The sequence below is a fragment of the Thermobia domestica genome, chromosome 9 (assembly GCF_964235325.1).
Source record: "Thermobia domestica chromosome 9, izTheDome1.hap1.1, whole genome shotgun sequence".
NCBI classification, from domain to species: Eukaryota; Metazoa; Arthropoda; class Insecta; order Zygentoma; family Lepismatidae; genus Thermobia; species Thermobia domestica.
Window position 1 is genome coordinate 167,638,127 of NC_137462.1, and position 18,656 is coordinate 167,656,782.

At 35.5% G+C, this 18,656-nt stretch overlaps 1 protein-coding gene across 1 annotated transcript; it reads left to right on the forward strand.

The window, feature by feature from the left end:
- The first annotated feature begins 104 nt into the window (after positions 1 to 104).
- LOC145695186 (uncharacterized) lies at positions 105 to 13,879 on the forward strand. Its single transcript, XM_081772156.1, has 2 exons — positions 105 to 1,626; positions 6,149 to 13,879. The coding sequence occupies exon 2, from the start codon at positions 6,668 to 6,670 to the stop codon at positions 8,135 to 8,137; it is 1,470 nt and encodes a 489-aa protein (XP_081628282.1). The 5' UTR covers positions 105 to 1,626; positions 6,149 to 6,667; the 3' UTR covers positions 8,138 to 13,879.
- Positions 13,880 to 18,656: the final 4,777 nt, after the last annotated feature.

Below are 18,656 nucleotides of genomic sequence, written 5' to 3' on the forward strand. Positions count from 1 at the left end.
AAAACTCACGTACCCGGCGTCCACCACAAACTTATTTGGTCGGGGATCGAACCAGGGACCCCACGAATCAGAGGTAAGCGCCCTACCTCTAAGCCACTGTGTAATATATGGCTGTACCAGGAGTATATTTTTATTTTTTTTCTTTTAATATTGTATATTTTAGTTTCTGATATAATTGCAAGTATATTTTTCTTTTCATTTAAGTGATTCTAAAAGAATGAACTTTTGGTTTTAAACTGATAAGACTTAAAGATGAAATCATTGCTTGAGGTTGACTTCGAACTAAACTGCTATAGATAATCTTTCAGCTATCCACGTTGTGTTTGCTTTTTGTAGATAATTCTCTAGTTGCCGTTTTTGTTTACTTAAGGCACATGATCATGACTTCTTGAGTTAACATCGATAATTTGTCAGCTTCAAAGTTTTGTTTTTCTGTTCTGTTAACTATCTTATGTACTCAAAGTCAATACTTGGTTCCAGAAGTATTATTAATGTATGAACAAATGGATGACTATGACTATGTGTACGTGATGTTTTGAAGTTCAATGATAAGACACTCACATGAGAGATTAAATGTTTCCTTTTTGAAATCTCTTAACACCAAAAGGCGAGAACAACAAGATTAATGTTAAATATATAAACTGTGAAAATTCACAGATAGATTATTCAGTGTTAAAATCATAGACGCGTAACTACCGCGAGAATTCATCAGAAGAAGACTCTTTTTCTCATCCACCCAGAGCATATACTTATATTTTAAGAACTACGGTTCTTACTGGCTGGCTGCTTAGTCTTAATTCTTTCGATTAATTCCACTAGAAATTTAACTCTTCGTCCTGAAGTCTTTTTGGAAATTCTAAATCTTAACATACTTCAAAACATCACTTCAAGATATAATCTTTTACTATATATATATATATATCATTATTTTATTCTATGAAATCTTGGATATGTGAATCTTGTAATTAATACTTTTATTTTTTTCAACAATAAATACGGCTTTCTCTATCTGGGATTTGCCGCGAAAAGATCCTACGTACTTTCTTTAAATCCTTCAAGAACCTACGGTTCTACTACAGATAAATTGGTGGCAGCGATGGAATTCGCGGAGCCGTAACACATCGACCAGAGTTCGATCTCAAACTAACCCATTATACCAGGAAACTTCAAAAATTTTTGGCGGAACTGAGAGCAGTAAATCTCAGTCTCTGCAATTTTTATATTGAAATTGAGTCTTTCTTCAAAAGAAAAAGAAAACTACGGGTTTTCATTATATATATGCATCTGGGTGGCTATGTAAGCCAGGACGAAGAAAAATAGCAGCCAACATTTTAACAATTTTTCGAAGTGTGAAGTTTCAATTTCCTTACTACGGAGTGCCAGGTTGCAGGCGCAACCTGAGGGACAGCAAGAACCGAATCCTGCCAAGCAGAGACATTTTGTGAACACCCCATGTGACAGTTTGTTGCCAGTATACAGGAAGACAATCAAGACCCCGGTTTTGCAGCGGAGAGAACTAACAAAGGGTACCCAGGACAACTAGATTTCATCTCTCAGCGGAGACCAGCATCTGTTTCAGCACGCTTAGCGGCAATCTACCCAGGACTTACAGTTCCACAACAAACAGTGAGTACAAAACAATTTCTTAGGTTTCTTGTGAGATTCAGTTGGAAGAATTCAAGTGTGAATAACTGTTTTTCCGTGGCCAGAAATACAAGTTATTAAGAGTAGGACAAAAGAATATTAATACGCGTTCTTTACGAAGAAGGAAACCCACTTCAGTACACGCGCTTTTGTACGTTCTTCGATAGAAGGGAGTGTCCGAAAGGATTATAAGGTTATCTTAAGCTAAATAATACTTTTGTCTGTAGGATTAGTAAGGTAAATTGATAACTACATAAACTTCTGTAAAACATGGCACATTCGCAAACAAACAGTAACGCCGATTCTGAAACAGATTATTGTTCCATTTCGGAAGCTTTAAAGTTAATACATAACCCATTCAATGGAGACAAACGTGCTCTTCCTGAGTTTATAGATAACTGCGATGCAGTTTTTTCTCTAGTTCAACCGTCCCAACATAGTAAGTTATTGAAATTTGTGAAAGCACGTATTATTGGTGACGCAAAGTCAAAGTTGTTAGTTAGAAGTGCCACTGGAACTTGGGCCGAAGTAAAAGAAGTATTACAAGAAAATTATTCGATTAGGAGAACTATCGATTTTTACGCTTGTTCATTGTTTAGTGCCAGGCAGAACAAAACCGAGAGTATCGCAGATTGGGGTTCACGCATCGATTCCCTGCAGAGTCAGTTAAAAGAAGCAGCGGTAAGAATATTACACGAAAACCATGTTCCAGGAGCCGTAGAGCTAATTCAGCATTTAGCTAAAGCATCCTTCATACAAGGTCTTTCAGACGACAAAATTCAAATGATAGCTCGCAGTAAAGACAGTGACACTTTAAATTTTGGTGGGGCTGTAGAAATTTGTTTGGAACAGGAATCTAACCAATTGTCTAATAAGGATAGAACTGAGAAAGGGAAGAACTCACAATCACAAGGTAGTAGGAAATTTAAGAAAAACATTTCTTGTTATTTTTGCAAGAAGCCTGGGCACATTGAGGCCAATTGTAGACTAAAACATAGTAAAGGCACACAAAACAAAAATGTGCGGTATAGTGCTAGCCAAAGTTTAGAGGGATCCCATATGTGTTGCCATGCACATGAGATGCATGAAGACTCTACTAGTAAGTACGAGTATTGTTGTTCCGGCCACAGCTGTGGGTCGAAGTGTCTTTCTGAAGGAAGACAGGGACAAGGTACAGAGAAAAGTATGAATCAAAATAAGTGTATAAAAATGAATGCGGGAAACGGTCGACGGGAGTAAATCAGCAGTCTGTTTACTTTCCTCCTCTGAAAAAGGGCTGTAAAGAAAAACCTCCAGGTAGTCTTGAAGTACAAATAAAAGAATTAGGACCAAGTACTAAACATTTTTTGATAGATACAGGATCAGACATTACATGCATTCATAAAGACATTCTGTCTCCTGAATTAGTGAATAAAATTGATCATAGTAAAGTTACGAAAATCAAGGGTATATCAGGTTCCCCTTTATTTTCATGTGGTTCTTTAACTTTAAATTTAGATATTGATAAGAAATCTATTCCGGCTTTGTTCCATGTAGTAGATAAATTATTACCTAGCTCCTATTCAGGAATAATAGGTAGAGATTTCTTAGAGAAACACGAATGCATCATATCATTTGAAACAAGTAGTACGAAATATACTATTCCAGGTCGCTGTCAACTATTAGTTGAAATTCCAGCAAAGAATAATGGCGTAGGGATAGTTTCAAAACAATCCTTAGGAGAAGGGATTTTTCTTGCGGAGAGCCTCACTGTAGCCAAAGATAATAAATGCATTAGTTGTGTAATGAATATAAATGACGAAGAAAAGGTTATTGAAGTTGCTCCAGTCGAATTAGAAGAATTTGTGGAAGTCGACGAAACTTTAGTCGCTCACATAAAACAGGATAAAAACAATAGTAACAATAGTAGTATTAGTGAAAGATTAGAACTACTAAAATCTCTTGTCAGACTAGAACATTTAGATTCAAAAGAGAAAGAAATAATTTGGCAGCTCTGTATAGACTATAATGATATATTTTATCTCCCTGGAGATAAACTTACTGCAACAGCAGCTATTGAACACTCTATTCCTTTCAAACCAGAATTTCAAGGTAGTATCGTAAACCAAAAGAATTACCGATTGCCAGAAATTTATCGCGAAGAGGTCAACAAACAAGTAGAACAAATGTTAGAAAATGAAATCATTACCCCTTCTACGAGTCCTTTCAATTCTCCCATGTTAGTTATTCCAAAAAAGATGGATGCTTCCGGGAAAAAGAAATATCGTGTGGTAATTGATTTTCGAAATTTAAATAATCTGACTATTGGGTATTGTTTTCCGCTCCCAAACATTGTAGACATTTTGGACCGTTTAGGAAAAGCCAAACACTTCAGCACTTTAGACCTTGCGTCTGGTTATAATCAGGTGTTAGTTAAGGAAGAAGACAGACCGAAAACTGCCTTTTCAACAGACAAAGGTCATTTTCATTATCTTAGAATGCCTTTTGGGCTAAAAAACGCTCCATCGTCATTTCAATATTTGATGAATACAGTTCTATCAGGATTACAAGGTACTTCATGTTTCATTTTTTTGGATGATTGCGTAATATATTCTGACACGCTAGAAAAACATGAAAAACAACTCCGAGAGATTTTTCAAAGATTTAGAGAAAATAATTTGCAATTACAACCAGACAAATCAGAATTCTTTAGACCAGAAGTAGTTTATTTAGGCCATGTCATTACAGCTGACGGAGTGAAGCCAGATCCCCGGCTTATCTCAAAAGTCATGGAATTTCCAGTCCCCAAGGATAAGAAACAAGTAAAAGGATTTTTAGGCTTGACAGGATACTATAGAAGACATATTCCAGATTACGCCAAAATCGCATATTCTCTAACCTCTCTCCTAAAACAAGACGCAGAATTTCAATGGTCTGCTAATCACCAACTTGCTTTTGAAACTTTGAAAGAAAAACTAACTCAAGCTCCTGTTTTAGAATACCCAGATTTTTCAAAACCGTTCATAGTAACCACAGATGCTAGCCTCAATGCCATTGGAGCTATTTTAAGTCAAGGTGAAATAGGAAAAGATAAACCTATTGCTTACTCAAGCAGAAAATTGAATCAAGCGGAAACTCGGTACAGTGCAACTGAAAAGGAATTACTTGCGATTATTTGGGCTTCCAAAATTTACAAACCTTACATTCTAGGCAGAAAAGTAACATTTGTCACGGATTGTAAACCACTTACTTGGGTTTTTTCGGTAAAGGATCCCACCTCTAGATTAATTAGATGGAGAATTCAATTAGAAGAGCTAGATTATGAAATCGTGTACAAACAAGGAAAAAGGAATACAAATGCAGATGCTCTAAGTAGAATGTATGCATTAGAAGCAGATGTAACAGATAGAAACCTTTTAGACGAAGATACCAAAAGACACATATTAAAAGAATTTCACGAAATTGCAATAGGAGGCCATCAAGGTGTTTGTCGTACGTACGAAAAAGTAAAAGAATACATGAAATTAAATGATTTAGAAATATCTCTTTGGCCAAAGTTAAGAGAAGACATAGAACAATTCATTCGGGTCTGTGACAGTTGTCAACGAAACAAAATTTGCTCTAAAGTAAAAATGCCTCTCGAAATTACAACTACACCTAGTACCACTTTAGAAAAGGTATGTTTAGACGTTGTAGGGCCCCTAACAACAACAGACAAAGGTAACAAGTATTTGTTAACAGTCCAAGAAGAACTTTCGAAATATACATTTGCAGTCCCTCTACCACAACAAGATGCTGATACAATAGCCAGAGCTTTCGTAGAAAATATAGTTTTAAAATACGGTATTCCACAGATAATTCTTACAGACCAAGGGAGTAATTTCATGTCAGATATCATGAAAAGAGTATGTAAAATTTTGCAAATTGAAAAGATAAATACCTCTAGCTATCACCCACAATCAAACGGTAGTCTAGAACGTTTTCATCGTTCACTGAAAGAATTTTTACGACATTTTGTGTCTGAAAACCAAAGAGATTGGGACACCTATATTCCTTATGCTCTTTTTGTATATAACACAACTCCTCACACAAGTACAAATTTTCAACCTCATGAGTTGTTGTTTGGTAAGAAAGCTAATATTCCAGGCATTCTCCAAAAGAAACCCCTTGAACCTCTGTATAACTACGACGACTATGTCAAAGAGTTAAAGCAGAAACTGCAAGAAATTCATCAACTAGCCAAATTAAAGTTGCAGATATCCAAGGAAAAGAACAAAGAATATTATGATCAAGATAGCAATGAATTTCTTTTCAAACCTGGTGATGAAGTTTTACTTTTTGATGAATCCGTACGTCGTGGACGTTCGAAGAAACTAACTTCTTATTGGGTAGGTCCCTATACAGTCATTAACACAAAAGGTGTAAATTGTCAGATTAAAAGAGGAGGAAAGGTAACAACTGTGCATGCGAATAGACTAAAACTATACTATTGAGAAATTCTAATATCATAACATACCTCTTTCAGGTATGGTTCGTTTACTCTTTCTGCTTTTGGCTATTTCTCTCCCGTTGGGATTTGCTTTCCTTGGCGTTGAAGTGGAAAAATTCCATGATTCACCTGGACTATATTATAATAATTTGGGTTTCACACAAATATACAATGTAGAATGGCGACTGGTTGTGTTTGTGAATCTGTCTATGTTAGATTTTAATTATAATGTAATTAATAAGTATTTTTCTGTCACAAAACACATATGTAATTTAAATATGGTACAAGCCAACAAAACAAGTTGTGATAACATAAATGGGAATCAAATTCTTCAAAAACTACAAGGAATTCAAGAGTTACGTAAAATCATAGATCAAACTACAAAAGTCACAAGTGACTCTCATAGAAATAAACGAGGAATATTCAATTTTGTAGGTGAAATTTTCAAAGGTACTATTTGGGACTTTGGATAGTCATGATGCTGATTATTACACACAGCAGATTCATAAATTAGTAACTGATCAGAAAGATTTTCTGAAGCTGAGCAAAGAACAAATGGTAGTGGTCAAATCGACATTACATTCAATTAATAATACTTTATATGCTGTAGAAAATAATGAAGAGTTATTAAGTAAAAATATAGAACTATTAAAGAATGAGCTGAATAAACGTGCTTCTCAGTTAAATAAAGAATTTCTAAATTTAAAACTAAAGGTAGCCTTAAATGATCACATTCAAAAATTAGATCAATTGTGTAGAGATCTGAAAGCACAGTATGATATAGTCCTACGAGCTATCCTAAATGCTCAACATGGAATATTACAACCACACATAATAACCCCATTTCAGATACTTCAACATTTTAAAATTAGTCAAGTTGACTTAAATAATGGTGTATCATTACCCATTCCCCTTAGCGTTTCATATGGGTATTTACTTTTGAAACTTCTTTCTTTAGATGTCTTTATTAATGATGGTATATTAGGTTATGTCATTCGATTACCCCTCACGGAAAATATGAAATATTTCACTTATAAGGTAATGTCATTTCCGTTTAAAGTAGACGAAACTGATAAATACATTTTTATTCAGCCAGAAAAGGAAATGTTACTTATGGATAGCACGAAACAACACTATTTTAAAATAAGTGAAATAGAGTTTCAAAAATGTAAAATTTTAAGAGATGATTGGTTTATTTGTAAACAAAACTTCTCTATTCTTTCGACACATTTGCATGAAGATTGTGAAGCTAAACTGCTTCAATATGTTCGAAATATACCTAATGACTGCAATCAAAGAATTGTACAGTTAACAGAACTAATGCTAGTTCCTATAGGTAATAATAATTGGTTGTATATCGCTCCAGAAAATGAAAAACTAACAATTGTTTGTAAATCACAAGAACCTTATGATGTGAATTTGAAAGGATCTGGCAAAATTCACTTAAACAATGGTTGTAAAGCATATGGTATTCGTACTTTAATCCAATCTCAAAGTATTCTGTCAGTTAATGTTTCCCACAAAGATGTAATTCCTCAATTTAACCTCTCTTTAGATTGTTGTGAAGTATTGGGTGAGAAAGTTCCATTTTCAGATATAACCATAGATTTACCTTTGAAACATGTAATTAATACTGTCCAAGACTTGAAATATGCAAGTCACAAGGTTGATGAAATTCAACAGCAAATATCTGAAGAAGAATGGAAACTTAATCATACTAATACTGTATCAAATTTATCTATTATTGCGTATGTCTGTGCTGCAATAGTTATTATTATTGTAATTTGTTGTTGCTGTAAAAGATGCGGATGTTTGAAGTTATTTTACAAATGGTACAAAGATGATACATGTTGCAGACAGATATGTTTTAAGCCCACTATTGTAAATAAGATTCAACAACGAGACGATGTTGCTGATAAGGTGGTTATAATGAGTAAAATAGCAAATTCATTGGAGGTAACTGAATCAGAAGAAATTCCTCTCACGAACAGAAAAGTACCAAGTCCTAGAAACAAAATTAGATAAGCAGAGAGTAACTTAAAACAAAATTTTACGATATAAAATTTTGTTTTCGATAAGGGGGGAAGTGTAATATATGGCTGTACCAGGAGTATATTTTTATTTTTTTTCTTTTAATATTGTATATTTTAGTTTCTGATATAATTGCAAGTATATTTTTCTTTTCATTTAAGTGATTCTAAAAGAATGAACTTTTGGTTTTAAACTGATAAGACTTAAAGATGAAATCATTGCTTGAGGTTGACTTCGAACTAAACTGCTATAGATAATCTTTCAGCTATCCACGTTGTGTTTGCTTTTTGTAGATAATTCTCTAGTTGCCGTTTTTGTTTACTTAAGGCACATGATCATGACTTCTTGAGTTAACATCGATAATTTGTCAGCTTCAAAGTTTTGTTTTTCTGTTCTGTTAACTATCTTATGTACTCAAAGTCAATACTTGGTTCCAGAAGTATTATTAATGTATGAACAAATGGATGACTATGACTATGTGTACGTGATGTTTTGAAGTTCAATGATAAGACACTCACATGAGAGATTAAATGTTTCCTTTTTGAAATCTCTTAACACCAAAAGGCGAGAACAACAAGATTAATGTTAAATATATAAACTGTGAAAATTCACAGATAGATTATTCAGTGTTAAAATCATAGACGCGTAACTACCGCGAGAATTCATCAGAAGAAGACTCTTTTTCTCATCCACCCAGAGCATATACTTATATTTTAAGAACTACGGTTCTTACTGGCTGGCTGCTTAGTCTTAATTCTTTCGATTAATTCCACTAGAAATTTAACTCTTCGTCCTGAAGTCTTTTTGGAAATTCTAAATCTTAACATACTTCAAAACATCACTTCAAGATATAATCTTTTACTATATATATATATATATCATTATTTTATTCTATGAAATCTTGGATATGTGAATCTTGTAATTAATACTTTTATTTTTTTCAACAATAAATACGGCTTTCTCTATCTGGGATTTGCCGCGAAAAGATCCTACGTACTTTCTTTAAATCCTTCAAGAACCTACGGTTCTACTACAACTGTGTTCCCCTAAATAACTGTATGTAAAAGAATTAATTGCAAACACTGTTATACAGTTGCGTCTGAATTTATCCCATGCGCTGATGATAGATTTACTTACATAACTAGAGAATCCATTACAGAAAGCAGACACAGACATATTTGTTTCTTCCTAAACTCAGAAATTTCTTCTGAAACTTCTGGAAGCTGGACTCGAAAAAGTTTTCTTATTAAACCTGGCGTCAGGGGCGGATCCAGGACCGACATCTGGGGGGGGGAGCGGTGGGTTGTCATATGCTACTTTTAAGGGCTCCAAACTTTGGGATGGGTTTTATTTATATATATATATATATATAATAAGAAAGTTTCCTTTCCTTATCGCTCCGATGCCCCCCCCCCTGGATCCGTCCCTGCCTGGCGTTACGCCACAATCACGAGGATTTAGGTTATCTACTTTAGCAAAAATTCTCATATAAAATCTTAGAAAATTTTGAAGCTATCATCAGAAGTAAGCTACGCACAATCTATATTTGGCATCATGGACACAACTTAAGTTCAGTATTCGCTGCTATCCATTTTATGAGAGCATAAATTTATAAAATCTACTGAATACGGTTGTATACGTAATCAAAATATTTGAGGATCTTATCTCTCACATATAAATACAAAATGAAGGATGTATTCTTTAACATGTAGTACACTATAAGAAAGACATAATGGGGGCACGGTGGCTCAGTGGTAAATCGCTTATTTTTAGTGCATGGGGCCCCTGGTTCGATTCCCGCCCAAGTAAGTTTGTGGTGTTCAACACCGTATCCCTGGGTTCTCTCGAGGTGCTCCCGTATCCTCCCACATCTCATTCCACAAATTCTTCCATCATTCACTTGTCTTCATCACCGTCCCCCTTAGCCTAAAGGGCATAATTGTGGGTACTTTAGAAAATTGTTCCTTCATGTAGACAGTTCTTCCCATACAGATACAATACGTACTCACCTTAGCATTTGTGACTGAAAGTAAGGTCATTCAGGAAAATTAATATAAGCCTATATGTAAAATGAATTGCTCCTCTTCCCTGCAGCCCAGCGATTTAGTTCCAAAAAAATATTTACCGAAACTCACCTTACGAATTTAGCAGTCTCTATATAGACTAATACTAGGTTTCAACGTTGTCTCAAAAATATTTTCCGGAGCAGCGTTCAGATTCAACTAAACCACTGATACAGCCTATGACGACGTTCCTGGGATAAACTGGCTGAAAATTGGATATCAGATTTTGATTATGAAGTCTTATGGTCTTCCCTTCCGGTTGAGTAAGATTATATGCTCACATTGTATTTATAATGGTATGAACTATTGATTTTACATCAAATTCGTAAGTGTGAAACCGCAGGATCGTTGTGTTTACCTTTGAGGAAAATTTGTTTATTGGAAGTATTAATTTTTATTTTATTGATTTACTTATTTGATCCAAAGAGTGTTGGATATTCAACTTATGTAGTTGTTTTGCCTTATTATGTGGTTAATTGATTGTGAAACAAATTAAGATATAGTGAACGGTGATCTAGAAAACCAGAAATAAAGCAGGATTTGGTAAACTGATTACGCATCAACTAATTGATTACTATCTGTCTCACCGAGTGGCAATTTCAACTTTCTCTTGGCGTTTTCAATACACGGGTGAAGAAATAAGGTGTTATGAATGTACTGATTATCTACATTATGAATGAATAGAAATGTCCTTATGCAGAGTCGTTCTGACGCGTGATTAGTGCCATACTAAAGAGTTCGACTAACATATGTTTCCTGCAGTAATAAGGCCTTTAGTATGACGCTAATCGTACGTCAAAACGACTCTGCATAAGGCCCCAAGAATTTTAAATCATTTTAAACAGTTTTAGCAACTTCGATATTAGTAGCTGGCAACATGAGGTTCTATTTGCCGACAATTTTACTGTAGTCATAGGAAATTTCGTGTTACGTTGACGTAAATTGGGCCAATGTTCAGAAACTGTTATCTCTACGAAAATCGTGGTGCAGTTGGTAGGTGTTGTTTTTTAATAGTCTATGCCTTAAACTCCAAATTAACATGGGAAGTCTCATTCAATTTGGAGTCGGCTGAAACTGCTTATGAAGCATCTAGTGTATAAAATTTGAGAACAATTGAATAGGTTCTTGTCTGTCATTTGTTTTGATACCTTTATTTGTTGAGTCCAGTGACGGCTAATGTTAGTGTTTCAGCGTTGCGCAACGACCAAAATATTTCAAGAAACAAATATTATTAGCAGTAGTAGTAAAGAACAGAAAAAAATACTTTCTAACACTGCCATATACTTTGAATAAGATATTTTTTACTTCTATAACTGTAAAATCCATTAATCCGTTTTAAAAAGTGAAAAACAATCCGTCACAGAATTTCTAATTTATACTGCGTTGCAGCGAGCATACAACGATCAGATTTCTACAGCGCGGCAATTAGAGCGAATGATAAGTCTCCTTTCCCCTAGCTTAGAAGTTAAAGGCTCTGGTCGTTGCAGTGCTCGTGCAACGCGGCACGGTTTCCAGTGAACGAGAAGGTTTTTCGCGCTAAATAAGATTTCTGAACTTTATTTCACTACCAATTACAAATGGAATTTATTTTTATGCATTCATATTTTTAAATTACGGGACTATATTGAAGTAAATTAATATAATGACAATAAAAACGTGATCGCAGAATTAGAAAATAAGAAAGAAAATATATGTATAATAGAGTAGAAAACAAATGAAAGTAAACACGCATTTACAAGTTAACTCTTAGTTTATATAGATAATGAAGCCTTCTTGTACAGCAATTTGTGAATCAAATATTAATAAGTCAATATATAGAATCTCTCCTCTGTGGACAGTATTTTAGTATATACATATTTCTTTTATAAAATAAGTGTATTTTATACTTTTCCACATAAAACTGTATGATGGGGAATATGATGTATATACATATTTCTTTTATAAAATAAGTGTATTTTATAACTTTCCACATAAAACTGTATGATGGGGAACGCCACATTGAATTTGGAACTAGTTAACAATGCTTAGAGGCGCAACCACTAGGGGTTTCACTGGGTCCGGACCTCCCAAAATTTTTGAAATTCAACTAACATTTGTAGACTTTCTTAACAAACTATACTTGTTTAATAGAGAAATGATTGATCTATGCTAAATATTTTATTTTACGTCTCATCATGTACTTTTTTCCTTGAAAAATAATTGTTGTATTATTTTTTTCTAAAAATGTAGGTGATAATAATTAATTACTTATCTTCTTTTCGGGTGCAGAATAAGGCAGGTTTGATATTATATAGATGTATTGGACCCCCTCAAATACTTTGGACCCCTCCCAGCAAACATTTCTGAGTGTAGAACTGGCAATGCTGTTAGTTTTGATGTTCTTTGAATTTTGGCTTCTATTACATGGTGATCCTACAGCTGATGGGTTTCAAAGTTTGCTTTCCAGAACGTACCACATTGATAAGCATGGTTTCGCCTCATGTGGAATATATTGTGTTCACCGTGCATTGCTTACAACCAAGACGGATGATTTGGAATGAGTTTTTCTTTTACACACGTGTGTGGGTTGGTGTATATGTGGCATCCGCGATTCATATACCTCTTTTGTATCAGTTGTTATTTCTGAACCAGCTGTTTTCGTTTTTAGTTATTAGATTTACTTGCATTGTGTGTGCTTTAATTCTGTAAATAACCTACAAATTCTGAATGAATACTATACCATGACTTCTGTAAATAACTTTAAAAAATGCCTAGCTCTTTACTGAGGAAAAACTTGCAATTAAGGCTTAGAACAGGGATGCAAATAAGCAACAAAATTTTACTAGCCCAAGAAAAAAGCTACTAGCCCACATCCCACATTAAAAATCATTTACTTACCTTCGGTATAATATTAAATACTCGCCCGCACCGATGAACCATTCGCTCCGGGCGAGTGGTTATTTGCATCCCTGGTCTAGACAAAACAAGCAAAGGGCAATTCAGAAGAGTGTTCGAAAAAAATCCGGTTTAAATTCACGGACATCTTATGGCAGCAATATTGTTTCACTAGATATATTTCTACAATTTGTTTTAAATTTTCCTAGATAACCTGTGAATAAAGTGTGTTCAATTTACACTTTTCATATCACTAATCTCTGCCACGAACTGTCTTCAGTCTACGCTGCAGAGAAATTTGGATCACCCAAAGGGACTGGGTTTGCTAGAATGAATTGTTCGCAATAACCTTGAAAAAATATTTGGTGAATCTACAGAGCTTCTGAAATTAATATTAACTGTACCTATGACGTCAGGAACAGAAGACAGGAGTTTTTCCACGTCGAAAAGAATGGACACTTTCAAGGAATTGAATGTTTGAAGTAAGGTTATCACCATTGGTTATGCTTTCCATCGAAAAAGACCTGAGAATGGGAATGTCAGAGTTCAACCAGCATGTATTAGACAAATTTACTCCACTGACTAATCGAATAAAATGTTCTACATTAATTTTTATTTTTTAAAATCAGAATTTTATTTAATTTCACATGTTCCATAACATTTGCATCTAAAGTTATGGTGATTAGTCCACTTTATATCTTCTGTCTCCGAACATTCGTACTGCAACACCCGAAACCACAATCCACCGGCCGCCACTGGTTGATTCTGCTGCTAGGCAGCAGTTTTGCAGAAAATAAACTTAAGTTCATTACACGATGAAAATTTATATTAGCTGTTGACGAACTAACAATACGTCTAGTTATATTTCATTTTGAAAGAATGGAATAATATTTCAGACATGAGAATATCTTCACATATTTTTTATTTGAAATGTTTTGTTGTTTGTCTTTTGTCACTATATTTCAATAATATATTTTAGGAACGTCTTGTATTTTGATGTTAGTAGTAATAAAATATTTGAAATATTTTTGAGGAATCATTTCAATTATATATTTTTGAAGATAGAAATATTTTAAAGTATATACAGTATATATAAGCTACATATACAGGGTAACTGGTAATTCGATGCATTCCTTGCAAGGGGATATTCTACAAGTATTTCGTAACATTTTCACCTATATGAACCTGTGGTCGCAAATCAATAGTTTGTGAGTAATTTGCACATGTGTGATTTCTTTGAAATTTGCCGGCTAACGAGAGGTGCGCAAGAAAATTTTACCCTGACCCACTTTCACATACCATAGAACGATGAAATTTTAGGTGTGCAATTATCCATACCTATGCAGGTCATGTGGTAATGTACAGCTCGTAACTCTGTACCGTTGCTGTGTTATAGGTCTGAACATGAAGTACGGTGTAGTGGTCCAAAATCCATTATTGTACCTCAGAAAGCAGCGTGGCAACATCGCAGAAGTACTTGCCTCTACTAAATGACTGCATGATTGGGAAAAGATGGAATGAAGATGGTGTGTAGTCAAGAGAAAACGCGAAGTATGACGGATTTCTTATCCAGGATCGTGCATCTGTCTGGTCATCATTCGAGGAAAGAACGGGTGCGTTGTTTCCAGGAGGCAGACACCTTTTGTCAACATGCCACGCTCTGAAATTTCACAGAATCCCGCAACGCACGCAGTTGTGAGGCATAGTATATCCTGGTAATTGTGGTAGTACTCTTTGCCTGGAAAGCAAGTAGTAATACCCCATTCTGATCCCAAATAAACGTGATCATCACTTTAGTCGCTCAGAATTGAACACGACTTCCTTTGGTGGTGGTACGTCGGCACGCTGTCATTGATTTGACTAGGTTCTTATGCATGTATTTATGCAAGGGAATGACTCAAGAAAGGGTTCGGACCACCAACTCCTGGGTCACATCGGTCTTTTAGGGCGGTCTAGGATTTCGGAGGGAACTGGCCCTGGCCTTCTAGAAGGTACCATTGCGGAATTCACCTGGTGGGAGTGAAGAAAACCAGCTAAAACCTAATCGAACCAATGACAGCGTGCCGACGTACCACCACTAAAGGAGGCCTGTGTTTAATTCTGAGCTACCAAAGTGATGATCACGTTTAATTGGGATCTGCAAAGGGTAATACTACTTGCTTTCGAGGCAAAGGGTACCACAATTACCAGGCTATACTATTCTTCACTGCTGCGTGCGTTGCAGAATTCCGTGAAATCCAGAGCGTAGCATGCTGACGAAAGGTGTCCGCCTACTGGAAAACAATGCACCTGTTCACTGCTCGAACCTTGGCCAGACTGATGCGCGAAACTGGGAATGAAATCCGTCATAATTCTCGTTTTCCCTTGACCACACTGGCGCAAATCCCGGGGGGACATGTCCCCTCCAATCTTGGACCTGGGGGGACTGTCCCCTCAATAATCTGACTTAAAAAGTGCTTTTTGGGATAAGTGTGATGATTTGTGTCCGACTATCACAAAGGAATGTGAGATGAAATTGAGTTCTCTTGGCTTTTCCATTTCTTTTAAAAAGAATCGTATTCTGTAGTATTTCAAACTGGACTTCGTGCTGTAGTGCGTTTAGTAGTCTCATCAATATGTATTAATTCCACTTCCGCTACTTGGGCACAAATTGCAATAAACGCCAGAGGAGGATATGCCCCTATCCTCATGCTAGAAAGTTATTGTCTCAGCTGTAGGTACGGGCACAAATTCCGGGGAAATGGGGAGACTTGTCCCCCCCCCCCCAACATTGGAACTGGAAGTTTTCAAAATAATCCGATTTGAAAAGTGCTTTTTGCAGATAAGTGTGACGATTTGTGTTCGACTGCCACAAAGAAAAGTGAGATGAAATTGGTTTCTTTGGGTTTTTTTCCCATTTTTAATGAAAATGAAGGTGTGCGACTGTGTGTGATGCAACCTGATATGAAATCTTATCTCCTCCTCTCCCCTAACCCCTAGAACACGAAGAGTATATAGACTACCCAATGTCAGTAGAACCCATCTTTTCAGTAAATGCGAATTTCATCTATTTGTAGTATCAGCCTAGGCATCTACTCATGCTTCGTAAGCTAACTAACTCTATAGCCTATGGAACCCGGAAGTTCAATGCCGCGTTCACAAAAGCTCTCCACTGACTTCTATCCTTAGCCAACTGGATCCAGTTTCTACTTTGCATTCCTATTTTTGCGAGATCCATCTTAATATTGTCTTTCCATCTGCGCCTAGGTCTTCCTATTGGTAGTTTTCCGATTGATCTTACCGCTAACACTTTGAAAGCGTTCCTACTTTCTTCCATCCTGCCTATATGTCCTGCCCACCTAAGCCTCCTAGACTTGATGACCTTAACAATGTTTGGTAAGCCGTATGATTTATGTTGTTCCTCGTTATGAAGTTTTCACCATTCCCCATTCCCGTTTCTCTTGGATCCGAATATTCGTCTGAGGATTTTGTTTTCAAATACTTTCAGTCTATGTTTCTCCCTCCGAGTAAGCTACCATGTTTCGAAACCATACAGAACAACAGACATGATTATCGTTTTATATATTTTAAGCTTCAAATTCCTCGACAGAATTCGCGACAACAAGAGATTTTGAACTGAATAATAACACGAATTCCCTGTTTTTAGTCGATATTTAATTTCTTCGTGAATATAATTTTCCTCTGTTAATATTGATCCTAGATTTTTGAAAGTGCCCACTTTATCAAAAGTATTATTTAATATTTTAACGCATTCATAATTTGCCGTGTTACGGTCCCGACGCACTTCCATGTATTTAGTTTTCTCTGCATTTCTTTCTTTGTTCTCATATCATCCCCTATTAAATTTACATCATCAGTGTACGCATAACCTGGTGAACTCCGTTCAACTCTAGACCCTGGTTGCTATCTTTGATTTTCCTTATAGCGTATTCCTGGGCAAAGTTGAATAATAATGGCGACAACGCATCTCCTTGTTTCAGGCCATTCTCGACGTGAAAGCTCGAGGCCAAAAATTTTCCTACTCAGACTTTACTTTGGAATTCATTTAAACATGCCTTAATTAATCTAATTGGCTTTTTCGGTATTCCAAATTCTGTAAGAACGTAGTACAATGTTTCACTCCTAACCGAGTCGTACGCCTTTCTAAAATCAATAAATAGTTGATGTGCCGGGCTACTGTACTCCCACTTCTTTTCGAGTATTTGGCGAATGGTAAATATTTGGTCGATAGTTGATCGATTTCGTCTAAAACCACACTGATAATCTCCAATAATTTCATATGCGTATGGGGTCGATCTTGCTAATAGAATGTTTGAAAGGATTTTATAGGATGTTGACAGAGAGATGCCTCAATAATTATTACAGTCAGTTTTGTCGCCTTTCTTGTGAATTGGAACAATGATTGATTCTTTCCACTCTTGTGGCAATTCTTCCTTGTTGTAGATGAGGATGAGTTTGTCTATCTTGTTCCACAATTTTTCGCCTCCAGGTAAAATTAACTCAGCCGGAATTTCGTTTACACCCGGAGATTTGTGTTTTTTAAATTTCTTTATAGCGATTTCTACTTCTATTTGGTTGGGTTCTGGAATAAACAGTTCTGCGGTACGTATCTCACTTCCCCCGCACATTAGTTTTTGGCTGGGTGTTAACAAATCGTCAAAGAAATCTTTCCATCTATTTAAAATGCTATCTGTATCAGTGAGAACTGTTAAATCAGCTTTCTTTAATATAAGTACGAGGTTGATAGCCTTTTTTTAAATTCGTTGATCCCTTTATACATGTCCCGAATGGTTTTTATTTTGACTATTATCTTCAAGTTCCTTAATTTTAGGTTTCAAAAAATCGCGTTTCTTTGTTCTAAAAGTTTTGGAAGTTTCCCGCCTGATGCCTATGAAATTTTGTGTAGTTATTTTATTCGGATTTTGTAGCAAACGTAATTTTGCTTGTTTTCTTTTCTCTGCTAGTTCGACCCATGGTTTGTTCCTACGTATTTCCACGTTCCAATTTTTCTTTTGAGAGAGGATGCTTCGTAAGCAAAGAAAAGAATTCAATTGCTGGAATATTTTTCTCCATAATCTTAAGGTTACATCTCTTAACTAGAGTATATGACTGCGTCAGTTTTCTGTTACGATTCCTGTAATGTTATTGTGATTATCATCATTTTGCTCAAATACGAGTATTGTTGCGTCATACATAATTGATATTCTTTCTTCATAGTTTTGGGGAATTCATTATTTATATTATTATAAAACAATTTTAACGTTGATCCTTGTGGATAATTAATTAGAAACATACCAATTATAAATATGCATGTATTCAGATTTCAGAATGTGTTCACAACAGTGATATGTAATACTGATATGTGCTACAACTTCATCTACATCGCCTAATATATAATATACTCTACAACAGGTTCACCTCAGAAAACAGATTCATCTACCGTAATATGAGTTTCATCTCCCTTCTCTAGAATAAGCCTCAAACCTGCCCATCACCCAATGTTGAAGACAACGAATGGCGTATTTAGGATTTTGTTTCGAGGGGCTATGTTCAACACAAGGAAGGAAGTGGGCAAC

Coding starts and splice junctions, on each gene's coding strand:
- LOC145695186 (XM_081772156.1), top strand. CDS start 6,668: ATGGTAGTGGTCAAATCGACATTACATTCAATTAATAATACTTTATAT.